This window comes from Phoxinus phoxinus (assembly GCF_949152265.1).
Source record: "Phoxinus phoxinus genome assembly, chromosome: 11".
Lineage (NCBI taxonomy): Eukaryota > Metazoa > Chordata > Actinopteri > Cypriniformes > Leuciscidae > Phoxinus > Phoxinus phoxinus.
Genome location: NC_136886.1, coordinates 27434665 through 27454739, shown reverse-complemented (window position 1 = coordinate 27454739; position 20075 = coordinate 27434665). Strand labels below are relative to the sequence as shown.

At 38.7% G+C, this 20075-nt stretch overlaps 1 protein-coding gene across 1 annotated transcript; it reads right to left on the bottom strand.

Annotated features, from left to right (window-relative positions):
- Nucleotides 1–4208: 4208 nt before the first annotated feature.
- On the bottom strand, nt 4209–18082 carry kcnj3b (potassium inwardly rectifying channel subfamily J member 3b). Its single transcript, XM_079627508.1, has 3 exons — nt 16819–18082; nt 15918–16134; nt 4209–6328 (listed from the first exon to the last, which is right to left on the bottom strand). Exons 1-3 carry the CDS (start codon nt 17491–17493, stop codon nt 5619–5621), a joined length of 1602 nt encoding a protein of 533 aa, XP_079483634.1. The 5' UTR covers nt 17494–18082; the 3' UTR covers nt 4209–5618.
- Nucleotides 18083–20075: the final 1993 nt, after the last annotated feature.

The following is a 20075-nucleotide window of genomic DNA, read 5'->3' as shown; positions in this document are numbered from 1 at the left end:
GCTCCAGTCTTTTGCAAAGAGGATATGGGTATTCTGATTAGTTTAATACGCACGTGTATTGTGTCCATTGAATGATTCCCTCAACGGATTCGTTAAAAGGCCAAGACAAGTAGCCTATGATTATTAATATTTGTGTTTCTACAATTCTTCAGTGAGATCTCTCGAGAAATGACAACAAAACATGTTTGTATAATTCGATCAGCTGTTGAATCAGCACTAAATGACACATATTCGTGAATTAATCACTTGTTTGATTTAATCAGTCAAACGTGTTTGATGTTCAGTGCGAAACGAAGTTTGATACATTCGATCAGTTCTTATTAAGCGGGTTCTTACACCGAAACACCTTGTGGAGGATATTTACCAAAAATCACTGGAGAAAACGACCCTGGGAAATGTCTTCAAATGTCCTCCGCTCTTTATTGCGCACGCTGCTTCTGCTTTCGCCTATCCTATCAAAGATGAGGACACTTTTCGGGTGGGGGAGGGAATAGTTTTGCTTCACTAACGAAACACCACTAAATGACAAGTTGGAGGAGTAAAGTATTGGTAATAACACACGATTCTGTCTGATATCAGAGAGCGAAAGTAAAATAAGTATTTTTTTGTGTGCGTCTTTCCACCGCTCGAAATTGATCTGCACATTTACCATGAAGCAAACGTTTAACAATGACGACTGCTCATAATGACTGCGGATGCAAATCTACTTTCCTTCATCTCACCGCTAAGAGGGGCGCGAGGATGCTCCTCCGCGCGAGCCCGGGGCTCTGGCGTTACCTAGCAACGGCTCCCATACTGTACTCCCGCTCCAAGTGCCTGGCTGCCTTCGACTCTGGCGCTGTTTCTATTTCTGTTGTAGCGTCGCAGTCTGCTAAAACATTCATAGCACAGTCCTCTTAGCATGTGGCTTCTGCGGTAATGTTTCAGTTTGAAGCACTACCCTACCCAACGCGCCGCAGAGTGATACTGACAAATGGCGCGTCAAATGATGGGTGACAGACCAGTTAATCATGGGCTGCCGTCTCCGGGGACGCGCTGATTGAGTCTGAAGTAATGGATGTTATTATGGCCAATGACACGACAACTGCGACCCCGTGCACGGACGTGATTCCCACATAAACAATTGTTAAAGCAGGTGCCGAGAAACTGATAACGCGGTTTCTCTCACGCTTTTTGGTAAGGGGAACAAGCAGAGCTGAAGGGGGAGGGATAGACTGGCAGAGGGGAAATGGCAGTTGCATAAACTGTCACAGTGATGAGATCTTATCATTATGACTCTAGATATGCCAGGGCTGTTGTTAGGCCTCGACAAGGTTTAACGCCCCCGTGATTCCCCACGAACAGCTTCTACAAGCGCAATCGTGTGTAAGTATCAAAGTGGTCCAGTGCACAATGGTGCATCATCACACACGTAGCTTAACTGTTAACGTCAAGGATCGAGGCCTCTTCTTGACCCACGGGCACTGAGGTAAACTGGTGAGCGAACACATTGCACAATGCTTCAGAAAATCGATCATCCTTAACACCCAAACAATTTTTCACTGCAATAACCAAGTTCTAGCTGTATCAGCCTCTTTGTTGTTTATCCTTCACATTACCTTTTTTAAATACATTTAGGGGCCTATTTAAAACAAAATATTTAAAAAATGTGAGTGTTGTGGTATGGATTTGTGTAAATTGGGTCACACACTGACTGAACTCTGAACAGGTATTTTGTGTTTTTTAAGTCACTATGGATTTATTGGTCTGGGAGTTGATTGCAAAAAAGAACTGATAGGCTACTCCGATTCTGAGGGGAATTCAGTCGACTATTAAGATTGGGAGTCCTCAGTATACTTATTTTATTCAACACCAGGGCTAATATTCAACTAATACCCTATCTGAATACAGCTAATTTAGACATCAAGTGTTCTCTTTTATGCACAAGACACCTTACCTTAGTCAGTTCACTCAGTCTCATCTTAACTAACCAAATTACATTAGTTTGTTTGATAAAAAAACACATTACAAATCAGTTAACTTACAGAAGCACTATTATCATGGCATAAAAGATTGTCTGATCTTTGACACTATCACTGTAAAAAGTTAGTGTAGGATTTACTTTGAAACAATTTCAGACATTTCTAGTTAATTTCACATAAAATGACAGACACAGCAAGCTGAAATAAACATGACATTTTGAAGTAGAAAGACTGAAATTGTATTTTCCTGTAAAACAGTCCATTAATCTTTGTTTTATTTAACTTTAAAAAAAATGTGTGTGGTATAGTGGTATTGTAGTAACTTTACTAATTGAATTGAAATTTGTTCTACATTATCTACAAAATGTAGTACTCGTTACAAATAAAAACGAAGAAAAAAAATGATAGCTTCATGAACAATGAATATTATTTTTCATATTTTTTTCTATAATTTTCACAATTATACTTAATGTCAGTTCAAGTTTTTTTGTTGTTGTTCCTAAAATAGCTGAAAACAGCCAATAGTAATCACACATCTCTCTTTAACAGACAATTTTGAAATTCTTGAAAACCTGGAATCGGACAGCATTATTAACTATTAGCATATATATATATATATATATATATATATATATATAGGCTACTGTATATATATATATATATTTAACAACTAATACACACACACACACACACACACACACACACACAAATCAAGCCTATTTTCTTTCCTTTTATAGAACAAGTGTTGGATGGGTGATCTGCTGCAAAGTGTCTCAAGCGTATCACCCGGATACAACAAGCTGGTAAATGGCACACTTCCGCTGAAACACACCTCATAACAGACAGCACGTTGTTGTCCCTGCAGGGAACATCCACACGAACAGAGCATCCTGTTCCTACAGTTTGATGCTGCCCTCATGTCCATCCAATTATTACCTCAAGCCATTATTTATCTGTGGCACATGCCATCCTGTGCCAACCTCAAGAGTTATAAAAGGAAAGTAGCTCGGGACCCTTTTTGTCCTGTGCAAACAGGGAAGGATAAGAATTTAATTTTGATCTTATTTGTATTTAACGCAAACAAAACGAAACCCACATACAGTTGACCCAGACGTCTGGAGATTCTAACCATTTTTAAAAGAGCAAATATTTGACCGGGAGGCTGTTAACAAAGGATTAGCCTTTGTTTATCAATAATTAATGGGTAAGAGCCTTTCTCCATCTACTCCATCATCAAAGTAGTTCACTAAATGAGAGTGATTTAATTTTCACCATCATAGAGCAGAGACAATTTAGGAACTCATTAATGGTTATTTGAAAGAACATTAACTAGCTAATCTTATATAGGATGGGATTAAATCTCTAAGTATGGAACTGATGAAATGAAATAAGGAGCGTTTGACGTCGGGCTGCAGGGGAAGATAAATTAAAAGGGAAGGCAGATTCTGAGAGCTCTCTGAAAAGAGATGAGCAGGTTACAGCAATAATGCTCTTTAAGCAGTGCAGGTTGACCTTCACAAACTCCTTCTTTTCATCCGGATCTGACATTTAGTGACAAGATAATATTCTCTGTATTTCAGCAGCTCTCTTTCAAACACACAGATAATTAGCTTCCTGCTGATAGAAGTTCAGGATATTGGTCCCCTGTGGAGAGGTAATGTGTTAATGTTTCTTAGGGATGTCGCATCGAGGGATTCATTTAACCAAGAACCGCGTGGAGCCCCTGCAGCTTGTATATCTAACGTAACTTCGCATTGTCTCTTTCACAATTCACACCACCATTTCATTTCGGTCTGAAAGGCGAAGTAAATAAATGTCTAAATCGGATGAAAACTAACTTTTGCAGTTATGACTCGAGAAACAGTTTACGGTACTATGCAAGGCACACTATTTTGCAAAGCCGCTGGGGTACATGGAAAGGACAAACCTGCCCAGTTGTTACAGAAAAAGCTTTATAATTCCACTCGAGCATTATAAATAATTAATAATGATAAATAATTGAAAACTTGGGAATTGCACAGGTGACCTTTTTTTGTGTGGCACTTCCACAGTGTGGGTTTTCTAAAATTCAGTCATTAGACCTGTGTTAAAGTGTTCTGCTGTTACATACTGCAATGATCATTAAAAGCAGGCAGACATTTTTTTGTGAAGTTAGCTTTTCTCTGCATAGAAAATCCGTCAATAGTAACCATGAGAATAGAATTCTCAGGGCATTTGAAGCAATCCAACACCTCCAAAGAGCAGCATCGGGCAGCAAGCTGCCAGTCATCCACACAGCTGGGTCATACCAGATCAAACTGCTTTATTCGTGGGGAAGACCTCTGCCAATACCAATGAGCTTATATGTGACGAACATAGGCAAGTCCACCCATAGCTTTGATTCATTTTTGGACTTATTTTGTGATGAAAGTTCAGGTGGAGGTTTATCCTTCAGTTGTTTCCTTTTACAATAGACTTGTTACACATCACAACACATTTATTACAGTATTATAAACCGCTCCAACTGCCATTCTTATATTTGTCAGAAGTAGAATAGAATGTATTGAGATAAACACAATTAGAAAACTGTAAAACCATTTAACGTTAACATAACATAAAGTACGAGATTTTTCCAGTCAGGTGTTCCACTGCAATGTATAATCTTATTGCTTCGGTTTTCAAGCACAAGAGATAAACAAAGCCATAACAATGTCGACAAGGTCTTATCTATAAAGAATATTAAAACAGATATACACATCCATTGTGCTCTTTTCAGTCTTTGATGGTTTCCCCTCCCACACACTTTTATCCACCTTACCCATCGCAATACTCAAGTCATTCAGGTCAGGAAAATATTTGAACATTTCAACTAAGCTTAAACTGCTAAATGGAGAACAGCAGGAAACAATCATTGACAAAACATCATATATAAAGTCAGTTAAGTATTGGGAGCCAAATGAGAAATACTGTTTTAAAGCCCTACTCTTCCACAGAGGCTAAGAAAAGCTTTAAAAGTGGCAACCTTTTTAAAAGCTTTCCAAACTACAATGTTTGCTATTTTACATTTGGCTCCTTATATTTAAGGCTTAATCTTTGACGTGAGATAATCTGGCTTGATCATGCAATAGATAAAAAAAAAAAAAAAAAACCTGAGTCGGTTCATAAAAAAAATGTTACATTTCCATAAATGCACAGCGCCCATTTCTTTAAGTCTAAAGACACAGTAACTAATCTCTCAATGTGTTATTGTGAACCACAATAACCAATCCACTGATTAAAAAAACCAAACGACTAACTCAGGTTATAGCCATTGGCTTCTTTAAAAACATTAGTTACCATGGATTACCAGTGAATACTGACACTGCATTCTGATCATTATATTGATATTCTATTTTAAGATATACATAATATAGGCAAGCCCTCAAAACATGTTTGGCTAACAGGCTAATATAAAAGGTATATCATGAATCGTTGTTAAATAGTGTTGAATATTGTTATATTCTCTGTAATAAGGTGTTGAATGAATTCTGCTTTCATGCTGTTTGCGGTAAAAACATGCCAGATTGTGCAGAGGATTAGCATTAATCTAATATTTTATCCATATATAAATTGCTAAAAGTATAGATCGCAATTTCAGAGGAGGTACATGGGCAAAATGTGTAGATATAGAAGTCAAGTTCATTTAAAACTCAAGCCCGTGAACCTCTCCGAATTCATTTTTCTCAGTTTGGGAGGCAGATGTCCATCCATTCGTCCTCCGATTCCGATTCCACCCACCCCCCCTCCAGCCAACCTTTGCAGTTTCGGTGGCAGATCTGTCACTGATTGGCTGATGTGTTCAGTCCCGCCCACTAAGCCCAGCTTGGGAGCCAGTCTGTCCTCCATGGCACTGATTGGCTGAAGCCTCTCTTCTGCCACACCCGGAGCTGAGCTGATTCGCTGGAGTTTGACGGGCAGGTCGCCCAGGTTGTAGGTGATCTCCGAGCTCATGCGCAGAAGCTTGCGGGGCATGCCGTCCCGCATGGGGGGGTCCCGTCCCGTAAGCTTTTGAAATTTGGCAGGCATTTTGGTGGTGGGCATAGGGGTTGCTATATTGATAGAGCCCGTTTCTGCATCGCTCTGAAGATCCAGACCTTCAAGAGTGCTGCTGCCCTCCGTCCCCCCACCTGCGCTGTGGCATAAAGAGGGGGCCGTCAGAGGGGATGACAGGAGCAAACTCTCCTCCTGTTCTTTAACACTGTGCGGAGGTGTGGGGACCTCAAAAGTGCCGTGAAACTGCGAATAGTCGACCTTGAAGAAACCCTCCTCCAGAGAAATTACCGGGAAGAAACGGTGACCCCACAGAACCTCGTCCTCTGTGTACGAAGTGCGAGCCTGGCATGTCATACCTAAGATAATACAAAGAAACAAACTAATTTAAATGAATGAAATAATGTCATGTCACCTTTATTTATAAAGCGCTTTATACAATACAGATTGTTTCAGAGCAGCTTCACAGTAATAAACAGGGAAATTGTTGAAATTATTCAGCTCATGTCAGTTCAGTTCAATTACTGTGTAAAATTCATCAGTTCAATTCAGCTATAAACAAAATGACAACACTGTCGTTATTCAGCTCGAGTGTTGATTCAGTTCAGTAACAAGTGTCGCAAAATTAGTCAATTATAAAACAAATTAGATTTAGCTTTTAGGGTGTGTTCAAACTTTGCAGGTTTGGTTTGATTAAAACGATCTCTGGTGAGATTGCTCTGTTAGTGCGGTTCATTTGATCAACTGATTCATCCGAACCCTGATACACACCGAACAAGTGGACCAAGCCCTCTTCAAAAGATGGGTCACGGTCAGCTTCCAAAGGAACTTTTGTGTGGTTTGACTGAAATATGAACGCACCACGGACCAAAGACATCTAAACAAACCAAAAACATCCTAAAAAGGACAGAATTCTGAAGCATACCTGGTTTGTTTTCTCGTCATAGGAGCTACGTTGCCCATTACAGTTCGTTTGTGTGCAATGGAGGAATTCCTGCTGCTGTTTTGACTCCTTTACACAGTTTATAAACTCCTCAAGAGTTCTCAGCTGGACAAAATACCATCATATGTTCGCACATAAAATGGGCGCATTTAGCCCGGAACACAGCGTTGGTTTGGATGTTTGTTAAGTTCTGTCACAAAATACGTTTTTTGTTTTTGTATCTTTAGGTTTAGTTTTAAAAATGACCGTGTGAACGCTAAGTGAACCAGGGCTAAATTTATCATTTTCTTTTTTTGGTCCAGGCCAAAAGAACCGAACTACAAGTGATCACACCCCTAAACCTCAACTAAGCAAGCCAAGGTGCGAATGAAGGTGACGGAACAGCTTATTTATCAAATCTAAATCAAGCTTTGAGCAACAACAAATATGTACTGTGCAACAATGGTTGGGTGACTATAACTAATAGATGCATTACTGACAGGGTGTGCGTACGCACACACACACACACACACAAGCCCATTTACTGTTGAGCAACACCCACGGGAACGTCTGTTCACGGTCCATTTGGTTGCATGAAAACAAGAGCTTTATCTGTGGGAAATTCATTAGATCTGTGTATCACCCACACCAGCGAACATCCCTCCTTAATTAAAGCGTGCAAAGCCTTCACTATAAAGAGCTCATTTTTATGAACCCTCTAACAAGCAAACGGATTTGCAACACGCCGTTCTACATCAGTCAATAGCAAGGAATCTAAGATAAGACAATTGCCGACTGAAAAACATTGCGCTTGACGTAGAGTACACTTGATCACACAAGAAAGGTGCGCTTTTCTTCCGTCTGCGATTGCTAAGACGGTCCCTTGAAAACCAGCATCCGTATCTCTGTCTCCATGTAGGAGTGTGGTTCTTTGTCAGAGAGGAGAGGAGATTTGAGATGTTTGCACTGCAGGAGAGATACTGTGAGGATCTAGACAGGGATTTGAGCATCTGGATGAAGGTGTTTCGAACGCGCCGGGACTGCTGTGTGCTGTTCTCCTGACAGAAGGAAGCAGACGCAGACTAAAAAGAGACGGTTGCCGAGTGCACATTATAAACCTCAGACCTAAATATAAAAAGCCAGCAAGACAAAACATAAATTATAGATTTTTGAAAGTCAAGATCATTCTTTTTTTCTCACGTAATGCCGCCTACGACTATCACACACCTACACACTCTCACACACACACAAACACAGGCGCGGTTATCCTCCCTTACTACAAAAAAAATCCCTGCTTTCTGAGCTGACAAATCCTGGGCTTAGCAGTATAACATAATATTATTCATCTTATGAAATATTTAACAGGCTTTCTGCTGTTTGCAGGGAGAGGGGAAGGTAAGGTCTCAGTCGAAGTTGAAATCAGGTCTGACTCCCCGCGATTTCGGCTTACATAATCATTCCATATTCTTCCATTATGACAAATTTCATTTCTGCATTTGGGGGGACCGTTCGCGCACATTAGCTTCCACCAGGAAAAAAAATGTGGTACCGCTACACTCCAACATCTGACAGTTATGAGAACAATTTATATTTCCAAGAGGGATAATCTGTTTCTATGGTGACCGTCATCAAGTGTTCGGTTCCATTGCCACAGAGGTGCACTGCCTGACCTGTTTCTGTCATCTCTGTCTTTCTCTCTTTCTCTAGCTCACTCGCTCACTCTCCTTGATTTCCCCAACTCGCGCCACATTCCCTCCTGTCCATTTTAGTGTCTCTTCCTAACACACCTATAGCATTAACCATCATTATCATCACGACTCTCTCTCGGTCCCTATCTCACACTCTCCCTTTCACTCTTGTTGTCTGTCTCTGTGGTGTGAGATAACAGTAAACTCTACTATCTGGCTGTTCTGAACGGTAATTGACCATGCAGCTGTGCCCAATTCTCCCCTGTATCTCACCCACACACAGCGTGTGGTCCTGGGGGGATGAGGCAGTGCTCCTCTTTTGATTTGCCGAGGCCCTTTGGGACGGTTGCACCGAGCTGCCCCGTTTACTTGCACTGCTGAATGGCACAAGAAATAAAACTTTCTGAATTTCTGAAACCGGCCAGGAACTAAAAATAAAAAGTGAATTAATAATGGTTAATGTTTCATGGCACTCAATATTTATTACTAAGATACTGTAAAGTGAATCCAGCCCAGTTCTATTTTAGTGTCACTGAGATACTTTTATAGTGTGAATGCGGTTTTATTTTCATATTTATTTTTAGTTAAAGTTTTAGTAGTTTTGTTTTTGTCATTTTAGCTTTTGTTATATATATATATATATATTTTTTTTTTATTTTTTTATTTTTTTTTATAGTGTTTCATGTCTATAGTTTATACATTTATAAATTTTTATGTCAGTTTTTTGTTTTATTTATTTTAGTACCTCAAGTTGAAAAATTAAAATGAGAAATCCTTCCTTGACAACTAGCTGAAATAAAATAAGTTTTATTTTTTTATGTTTTTAGTTTCAGTTAATAACCGTGAGGTGTAACTATAATAACCATGTCAGCCTTATCAGGGATCTGATAAAACGTAACAAAAATAGCACTTGCACATCACACAATCATTCGAAATAATCACTCTTCAACAGGCACACATTTCAGATGCTTTATCTTATTTACAGCGTGTTTAAATGTTCAAATTGTTATGTCAGGCTTTCAGAGAAGTGTATTGATTGCATTTAATTGAAATGGTTTTGACACCATCATCGTAGCGTCGGGCATATCTGTGTCATGTTTGTGTGTGTGTCAAAACAAGTCAAAACAATCAAGAATCTCATTACATTTTTAGTGTTGATATGTTAAGAAACTAGTTTGAGAAAAAGCCATGAAGTTTGAAATTGAAAATCAGAAAAATAACACTTTAAGATGTCATTTGCATAACAGGGAAGAGAGTGCAAGCTCTCCACACAGCAAAAAAAATAATTGATTGGTCTTGTTTTTCATCAGAAATAATATCCCAAGAACAAAATATATTTATTTGAGACGTAACATTTACATAAGGTATTAAAACTTCAGGGAATGTATTTTGAATATGTTATCCAAACAAATATATTTGAAATAACCTCGAAAACCTGAGGTTTTGACCTGAGACTTTTTCCTTTGTTTTCATTCAACATTGCGAATTTAACTTGAGCGCAAAATTGGAATTTCGCATAAAACATTCACGAATAAAGCACTGTTTCCATCCAGCGAGACGAAGAGAGCAAAATCTTCACTTCCTGATAAACTGGTGCCAAATATCACTAAGAATAATGTAGTTGCTGCAGTAGGAGATATAGCCTACATCATAAATGACTTGCGCCTCAGAGCATGCAGATGAAACGCAATAAACGGCCATGTTATCTTGTGTTCGGTGGTAGATGCCTGCTGTTTGGGAATGCAGTCGTGTAAGACAGAACTGGGAGGTAATAATACCGAACCACTTTGACGACACACTTTGGCTAGGCATTTCAGAATGAACAAAACAACATTTCAGATGCTTTGCAATGAGATTGGCCCACTATTCAGTCCAGTTATTGCACAGTCACGTGACTTTTTTATGTGCATCAAGGAATTTAATTGGCAAATGTTTTTTTTTATTGTAGTTTATGTGCATGTTTTGAATCCGCCTCATTTGAGTTTTTTATGCGCATTTTTATAATTGACATGCATCTTGGCATTTCCTTCCAGCGTTTTTAATTTATTCTGTGATGTCCCAAAAGGCGCATAAAATAGGTGAATGGAAATATGACAGTTATAGAAGAACATTCTTGTTAAAACATTTCTAAAATCAAGATTTAAAGGAATAGTTCACTTAAAAATCATTAACAAAAATCATAACCCCATTGACTTCCATAGTATTTTTTTTTCTTACTGTTCAGCAGAAGAAAGAAATTCATACTGGTTTGAAACATCTTGCAAGTAAATGATGACATCATTTTATGAACTATTCCTTTTAAAAAATGCTAATGCGGTGGACAAAAAGGAATTCTTTAAAGTAAATATATTTCCACTAAAAAAATTAATGGACCATAATAATAGAACACTTGACAGAAATGCTTTAAAATCAAGTCTAACTTGCAATTCACTCCTCTAATGTTGTGGTCTTATATCAAGCAATGCTTTATTCTCAAATCTAATTTTATATTCTTAATTCACAATATCATTAAGTTTCTACAGCTCAGGTAAAAGGAAATGTAATTAAATTGGTGTTAGATTAAAAGGACAAAAAAATGTCAAGGGTCCAACAAAAGTGCAATGCTCTTATTTATCCATTTAAGATCCTGCTTTAAAGGAGAACTCCAGCGCAAAATGAACCTTTGGTCTAATTACACATTGTTACCTAGTCAACCGTTATCTGAGATTTGTTTTCATGATTATCGAATGTAAATAGTTTTATCTCTAAAAACAGTTCAGCCTATAACGCTAGTATAACGCTAGTATATGGGGCATAGAGTAATGACAAATAAAAATCGCTTGTTAATACCACTAACAAGGCTCAAAATAGCCCCACACTAACACGGCAGCATAATGAGGGTCCCTACCTTCAAACCGAAGCATTGAGAACTTTGACAGTGTCCAGACAATTTAATAAGAAGATATTTTATACATACAGTCAACTTCACGTATACAAGCAGAAGCCATCTTTGAAAAACCGACTCGATCAGTCAATCAACGAAACGCGGATCTAAATGCGCGGGACCATATGAGATTCCACACAGTTCAGCGCATTTGGATCGGCGTTTCGTTGATCGACTGATCGAGTCGGTTTTTCAAAGATGGCTTCTGCTTGTATACGTGAAGTTGACTGTATGTATAAAATATCTTCTTATTAAATTGTCTGGACACTGTCAAAGTTCTCAATGCTTCGGTTTGCATGTAGGGACCCTCATTATGCTGCCGTGTTAGTGTGGGGCTATTTTGAGCCTTGTTAGTGGTATTAACAAGCGATTTTTATTTGTCATTACTCTATGCCCCATATACTAGCGTTATACTAGCGTTATAGGCTAAACTGTTTTTAGAGATAAAACTATTTACATTCGATAATCATGAAAACAAATCTCAGATAACGGTTGACTAGGTAACAATGTGTAATTAGACCAAAGGTTCATTTTGCGCTGGAGTTCTCCTTTAAGAATTTACATCTCAAGGTTATTTTGTCTTTTGAACAAACTGCCAATAAGTTGAATTGACACACATTTTAATGCAGTCTTAATATTCCAAAAAAACATTCTTATTTCCAGTGGCAGAATTAATGTCAGTTCATGTAATTTTTTCTTAACTCGCGCAGAGTTTTTGAGTAGTATCAGAATTAATTTAAAAGTGCATTTTTATCTCCTTTTTTTCTTTTGCAGTGTAATGTGAAAAGCTGTAAATAATTTGACAGATGTGAATGCTGGCACAGCTGTCATGTTTATCTCCGAGGGCAATGGATGGCTCAGGGCTGTTCCTCTGAGACTCCTTGGCCTTGAAGGCCCTGGCTCTCTGCTTGAAGGAAATTAATTTATTAATGTCTAAATCTTCCTCCTGCCATATTGAGAGAGTCATATAGAGGAGAATGTGATTAGTTGTCACACTTGTTCCTCCAGGGAATATTTGTCAGGGTAGCTTTATTAAAAGTCATTTTCTGTATAGGCAAAAAAAAAAAAAAACTATGTCCACCGTTATTGTCAAGGAAGAAAGACACAGTTCATTGAACACACCTTTAGTGACAACATGCTCTAAAACCAGTGCTGGGGTACAAAGAAATCTGCAAATATTGTACCTTCAGAGACAGTATCCTCAAAGTGACATCTTTGTACTTTATTTACCACTAAAAGATTCATATTTCACCTCACGGTACATATTACTACTCCAGATACAAGATTGAAAGGATTTTTAAAGGTTCCTAAATTAGGTTTGGAAGTCTACAACAGGTTTGCATGCATCCAAGATCAAAATTAAAATGTGTGTGTTTTTTTTTTACATTGCACATTACCAGTGTTGGGGAAGCTACTCTGAGTCTGAACCTGTGGCTTGAAGAATGAAGAATGTTTTAAGTAAAAGATTTGTGATTTAAAACAATGTAATGAAATACAATTATGATTTCAAAGAGTAGCCTATCGTTTTATTTTAGGCTAGATATATTAAACTATATCTAAAGGCACACAGCATACTCAAAGATAGCCTATATCTCAAACTGACTGTCATAGTGCAAACTTGCTACAAATGTAATCAATGCAATAACAAAATGTATGCAAATTAAATTGGATCATTGGGAGTAGTCAAAAATACAGCTGCTTTGTCAACACGCAAAACGGAATGTAGTTTGTCGCGCAACACTTTAAAGTGCCCCTATTATGTTTTTTCAAATATTCCCTTTCATGCAGTGTGTAATATATAGCTGTCTGTGAATGTAAACTTTCTACAAAGTTGTTAAGTCAAAAAAGCACGATAAATAAAGTCTCCCAAAAGAAAGAATCGACTCTGAAACGAGTCGTCGTAATTCGAATCCCACTGCGTTGCGGTTACGCGTCATGAGACATTCGCATAACCCATTGATATGGTAAAATCCACGTCATCGTTACTGTCTTTACAGTGTACAACGTCTGAGGACTGAGGAAGCCTCCTGAAGTGAAGTTCAGTTATGGTAATGGGCGTTTAGCTTCCGACAAGCACTGTAAGCGGTAGACCAATCACAACAGACCGGGCCATCTGACCAATGAGAGCAGAGCAGGCTCGCGGAAAGGAGGGACTTAGAGAGACTGATTCATCCGACGAGTCGTTTGAGAATCATTGAAAAATGCTGTGATGTGCAATGTTTATTATGAGAAAATGAAAGTGTTTTTTGACCTTTGATGCATGTAAACCTATTGTAGGAGACCTCCAAAACAAAATTAGGAACCTTTAAAACAGGGGCACTTTAAATGCAACGGAGCTACTCTCAAGCAACTGAAAAATTTAGTTAAGTTAGTAGTGTCACTCCTTGTAGTGCGACTCCCCAACACTGCACATTACCTCATTATCTTCATTCGAAGATTCAGTCTCTCTAAACCTCTCCTTTCCGAGAGCCTACTATTATGGGGCAGTCTGTTGCGATTCCTCTACCACTACCACGGTGTGTGTCTGAAACAAAACGCCTAATACCACATCTGAATTTCAGCTCTGGATGCTTCCTCAGCACTTGATACACAGTGACACGAACAATGGCATCGGTTTTCCATATCAATTCCAGTGCGAGTCCTCATGCTTTTGAAGTGCATGCGAAGTGGAATCGCAGCACAAAACGGCGTCTTCTCGACATGTCGATAACACAAAACAAACTCTTCCAAGCCTCAGCTACAACTACAGTGTTTAAGGTCAGGTCACACATTTTGCACATTTCTGACAGCGTGAGGGAACGATCAGGTAAGTTTAGATGGTACAATTCATGAAACATCAAAAATATAAAAAGGTAACACTACTAAAACCATCAAAACATTATTTTGGCCAGCGGATTAAATTATAATTGGATTATATTTTAACACAGAGCACATTTGACAACTTGCCCCAATAAAAAAATATGACAAAAAATTACTTTGATTCTATAGTTGACCATTAACTTAAACCATTGTATATTTATGTTGTCCCCTTTTTAATCCAAGAGCTTTACAAAAATTTGACAATATTGATATTTTCGTTTTGAAGATAGAAATCACAAAAACGATTCAAATTGAAGTACGCCTGGATTAGCTGATTAAAGCCAAGAAACAAAAATACCCTGAAAAAAAAAAAATGTGTGTAGGATTAACTTTTTACTCCAAAACCCCCCTTGTATCCGCTATGTGAAATAAGAGCTTTTATATACAGTGAAGTGTCCAAACAAAGACTTAAATCCTGAAGATTAGAATGGAAGGACACATGAACACCCACACACAAACACACATGCACAACACATTTGTGCTGTATTCCCACATGCACGTCATAAACCTAGACATAATTACAGGGCATAATTAAAAATGTGTAATGAATTATTTGATAAGTCGTAATTAGTATTTGATTTGTGAGGCTGATAAAAACAAGTTTTGTCTCCATACTTCAAACAGCCGGTGAGACTTTACTGTATGGAGACCGCTTAAGAAGGGGCCGATTTAGTTGCTATGGAAACTGATTCACAATGGGGAGAACAGAGTGCTGACTAACTGTACAACATTTTTTTTTTCCTTTTCTTTTCTTTTCTTTTTTTTTAACCCGCAAATCCCTTCACTTTTCTGTAGGCGGATTTTTCAGATGTGCCATCAATGAGGAGGACCGGACAGAACGATTGTGTGTGTTTTCTTTATTATTTTAATTAAACGAGACTATGGAAGCATATGATTAAGTATGTACATACAGTGTGTTTGCTGCAGAGATTTTCTGCTGTTGCCTGTGCGAACGCTGTTTCTTACTGTAAGTGCGTGCTGTCTCGTATATGTATGGATCGATGTTCTGCAGGGTGAGAAAGTAAAGGTGAGCTGTAATTTGATTGACAGGTGGCTTAATCTCTAAGCATGCCAGACTACAGAACCATGAGGCAGAGAGCAAAACGAAAGAATAACTTTGTGTATCATCTCTTATATAACACGTCTCTCGCTCTCTTTCCATCTTTACTGCAGTAGATACCAACATTCATTCTTTTCTATCATAAAAAGCCAATTTGCACTAGCAAACTTGCTTCTGCAGACACACACACACTGAACCACACCACCCAAACGCCTTCACCCTGCACACATATTCTATTAATATACGCACACAAAAAATGACACATTAAAAGAAACTTGATTTGGCATTCTGTTCATTGCATTGGTTTGTAAATAGTGTGCATGATTCAATCAACAGAAACATGAGCTTAATATTTTTGAAAATATATAAGCAGTATGGTGGAAATGTACTTTGAACCGCACAGTGTACAATGTGAATTAAACATTCATACTGGTTTTTGCCAGTTTTTTTTTTTTTTCCTATTTTCTGCTTCATACATGTTACGATTAAAACTCACCGGTGGTCTCCACGATCCCCTCTAGGATAACCACAATCTCAAATTGCTCTGTTTGCATGGACCTGAGCGAAAGGTCGTAGAATGGGCTCTTGGAGTCGATCACATGGCAGATTGTCAGAGGAGACACCAGGAAAAGCTGGTCGGCTCCGGTACTGAAACCAACGTCCAGCTCCAGTTGATCCAGAGGCAAAAACTCTCCTTCAGGAGTCTGACGGGACTGAGGGGAAAGGTACAAAAAAGAACTACTTAGGATAAAACAAGAAAATTATGTAGTGTGTGTGTGTGTGTGTGTGTGTGTGAGTGTGTGTGTGTGTGTTAGTGAGGGAGAGAACGACTGGGTCTAATTAATATACACTCTAAAAAATAAAGCTTCTTTATTGGCATCTACGGTACCATGAAGATCCTTAACATCCATGGAACCTTTCCATGGCACAAAAAGCTCTTTAATAGTGGAAAAGGCTTCATTAGATTAATTAAATATTCTTCACACTAAGAAGAAAAAATAACTCTTCTCTTAAGGGTTCTTCGGGGGAACCAAATATGATTCTTTTTACCGCACTGCTGTGAAAACCCCCTATTTACCTTTATTTTAAGAGTGCACAGAAAGGGAAAGTTGCATCCAGTCATGGAGCAGATCAATACATTGTCCTCTGTAGGTGGACATCAAATTACAGGTCTTTCTCATTTGTCAAGGCATGAGGTTAAAGAATGACCCTTAGCTTGAACACTTTAAATATTCACTTATACGCATGTGCTCTATATCCACGCGGTAACCTTGATGTTTACTTATGTAGCCTATATCTCTAACATAGTCTAGTAATGTAATCCGCACATTATGTTCTATGTGACTTGGATTCATCATTTTCTCTCTCCTTTTAACTGGTTCCAGTCGTGTACTCACTTTGAGTAGTTTGCAGCGTATTTGCGCGGAGACCATATGGCTGTTCCGCAGGTTACCCACTCGGAACATCAGGGTCAGTTTGCCATCACGCATGGAAATAACCGCGTGCTCGCTGAACATCAGCGTCTCTGCGCGTTTCTTCGGCTGGGACATCTTGATGAACATGCAACCGATCAGAAAAGCGTCCACTATGGAGCCTAGGATGGACTGGAAGAGGAAGAGAATGATGCCTTCCGGGCACTTGTCTGTAATGTAGCGGTAACCGTATCCGATAGTGGCCTCAGTTTCGATGAAGAACAGAAAAGCGGAGGGAAAGTTGTACACATTGGCCACGCACGGTGTGTACTTGTCATCGTGGGCCTGGTTCAGGTCTCCACGTATAAAGGCAATGATCCACCACATAGAAGCCATGAAGAGCCACGCCACCGTGTATGTAAGAATGAAGATGAATAGATTCCAGCGCCATTTGAGGTCCACGAGTGTGGTGAACAGGTCCGACAGGTACCGGCTGGTTTCTCCTCCCAGGTTCCCGTGCTGGACGTTACACCGGCCGTTCTTGTCCACAAAGCGCTGACGTTTCCTTTTCTTCTCGGGGGCCTGGTTGAACCCTCCGCCGCTGGACGAGGTGGTCACCACCTGATAATCATCCCCAAATTTTTTACGCAACGCTGACATCCTTCACGCTTATTAAAGTTGTCCCAGATATACGAGAAAGCTTTGCGTGCTTGTTCCTGACAAAAAATGCTTTCGGGTTTCTTTACACTTCAGATACACCAGTCTCCCACATTTCTGAGCAGATCATTTAAAAAAATAATGAAAAAAAGTTATTTTTAAGGCTCACCGCAGGAGTTTGTCAATAACAGCGCGTTTGTCCAGGGATGGGGCGATGCAGATCTTCTTGTCTTCTCCGAATCCGCATAACTAAAAAAACTCACTCAGCCGAGGCTGTAAAATGTGGTGAAATATGGATGCGAGTAATTTGTAATCTCAGATTGGCTTGGCGCAGTCTAAGCACTTCCTCATCCACCTTCATCCACTCCTCCTGTTTCGCCAGGTGTATCGCACAAATTTGATAAGATGGTAGTTGGTAGACGCCCTAAGGATCCTGTCCAAGTTTTAACTCACCGCCTCTGCTGTTCCTCTCAGCTGACAAGCGTTGATGTCTGATTCTGTTCGTCCTCTCACTGTTCTCGGTTCCTGCGCACTGCGCGTCTCCTGCTCTCCAACTCCATTTCCAGCCCCGACAAATAAGAGAAACTTCTCTGAGAGGGTGGTGGAGATGGGAGGTGGGGGAGGGATGAACACGTGTTCTTGTGTTGGGTACATCTTTTTTTTTTTTTTTTTGCTGCACTTGTAACATGCTTCTCTGAACAGTGCTGCATAGAAAATTCTTTATTTTTTAATGGAATATTGTAGTAGGCTATATAAAAAATGTATCCGTGCACATTATTGTTGTTGTTAATAATAATAATAACATTGTCTTACAAATGTATGCGCCCTCTAATCTTTATTCAAAGTAACACCCCCTCCCACTTGCAACATCTCTTCTCTGATGACGTGTTTACTGGCGTGAGGGCGGGGCAACCTGTCACTCACATGACATCACAGCAATAGCAAACCACAAAGTACTTTTGTACTTCAACAAAATCACAATATATTATATATTAGTGCTGTCAATCGATAAAAAAAGAGAAAAAAACATTCGCAAAATTTTCTGTAATTAATTTAAGATTAATCACACCTAACATTGAAAATAAATTATATATTATTTTTACATTAAATCTCCAAATTAATGCATAAAGCCAGTAGCCTATATTTAAAATGTTGAATCACCAATACTGCTATGTCTCTATTAAATTATTATTTTTCTCAGTTTTAGCCATTATAGCCATTCAGCTTTACAGTTTAGGTTCATTAAAAACTATCAAATTTTAACATTTATTAGGCTTTAGAAAATATACCAAATAATTTAAGTTCATTTAAGTGACCTTGAATTTTTTTTCACATAAACCCATTATAATAAATGCCACATTTACCTGTGCCCTTCAATATATCAGGGCATTTTTTTTTAATCAGGGCAATGTTTTCAGGTAGCCTAGGTCTAACAAGTAGGATACAGCAATGTAAAAATCAAACACTTCAGTCTTCATTGCATAAATTATAAATTAAATATACATTAATCCTTAAATTAAAGCTACAAAAGTTATTCAGTCAAGAGACATAAGACATGCCACACATTACGTGGATCTGACACGCATCCCATTTTCTCACAACTCTTTACTTTCATTTAAGTTTTCATTTAACTAATTTAAGACTGTGCTTGCAAGGATACACGCAAAACAGGCATTTTGGCATTTAAATGCTGTCTGAAGCAGCTTTGAGACGACAGGAGATTCACAGATGTGTGCCAGTACTGCACTGCCTTTTCTTTTTGTGTCTTATAAATGCTAAAGGATGATGGAAAAAACAAATGCGTTAATTGTTAAATATTATTAACGTCTTAAACTGAAAAAAATAATCGCATGTGTTCACGCGTTAATTTTGACAGCACTAATACACACACACACACACACACACACACACACACTTTTATTTAGCGAGTCTTAGCAATTCTGTCCTGAAATGATAACTCAGCTCATTCTATAAACAAGACAAAGCCGGAATAACACATTTACATGAGATTTGAAATGACAGAATTTGCTCCGGGTTTGACATCAAAACGTAAACAGACATGCGCACCCTGAAGGTCATCAAATATTTTGCACCAACATACGATTCATCATAAAATAATTCATGTCCAGCCTTTAATATATTTGGCCCTTTATGTGTCAGAATGATGGATGAATAAGATACAGGTGATGAATATACTGTCACATCAGTGTCAGATAGAGCAGGGGGAACAAGCTTTCTTTAACAAAACACATTCTTCATTTGATAAAGCTTCTAAAGCAAACTGTTATGACCAGCAATACACCATCTTAAAGAAAAACACTCACTCTGAACTCCATTTCACACCTGTGTGTCCTTTTCCGACTCTGCGGTTTCCCATCTCTTCCTGTTTCAAGCCAGGCGGGGTGCTGGAAGATAAGGGCACAATTAGTGTGTTATTTTGGAGTCATGCAAATGACTTCCAGTCTATAATGGACTGACTCTGCTGCTCTGTAAGTGTCAGCACTATCCTCAATGGAAGACTGTAGCAGAACTTCATCAGGAATATCTCTCCAATTATAAGTTGCACATTCACACATGCACAGTGT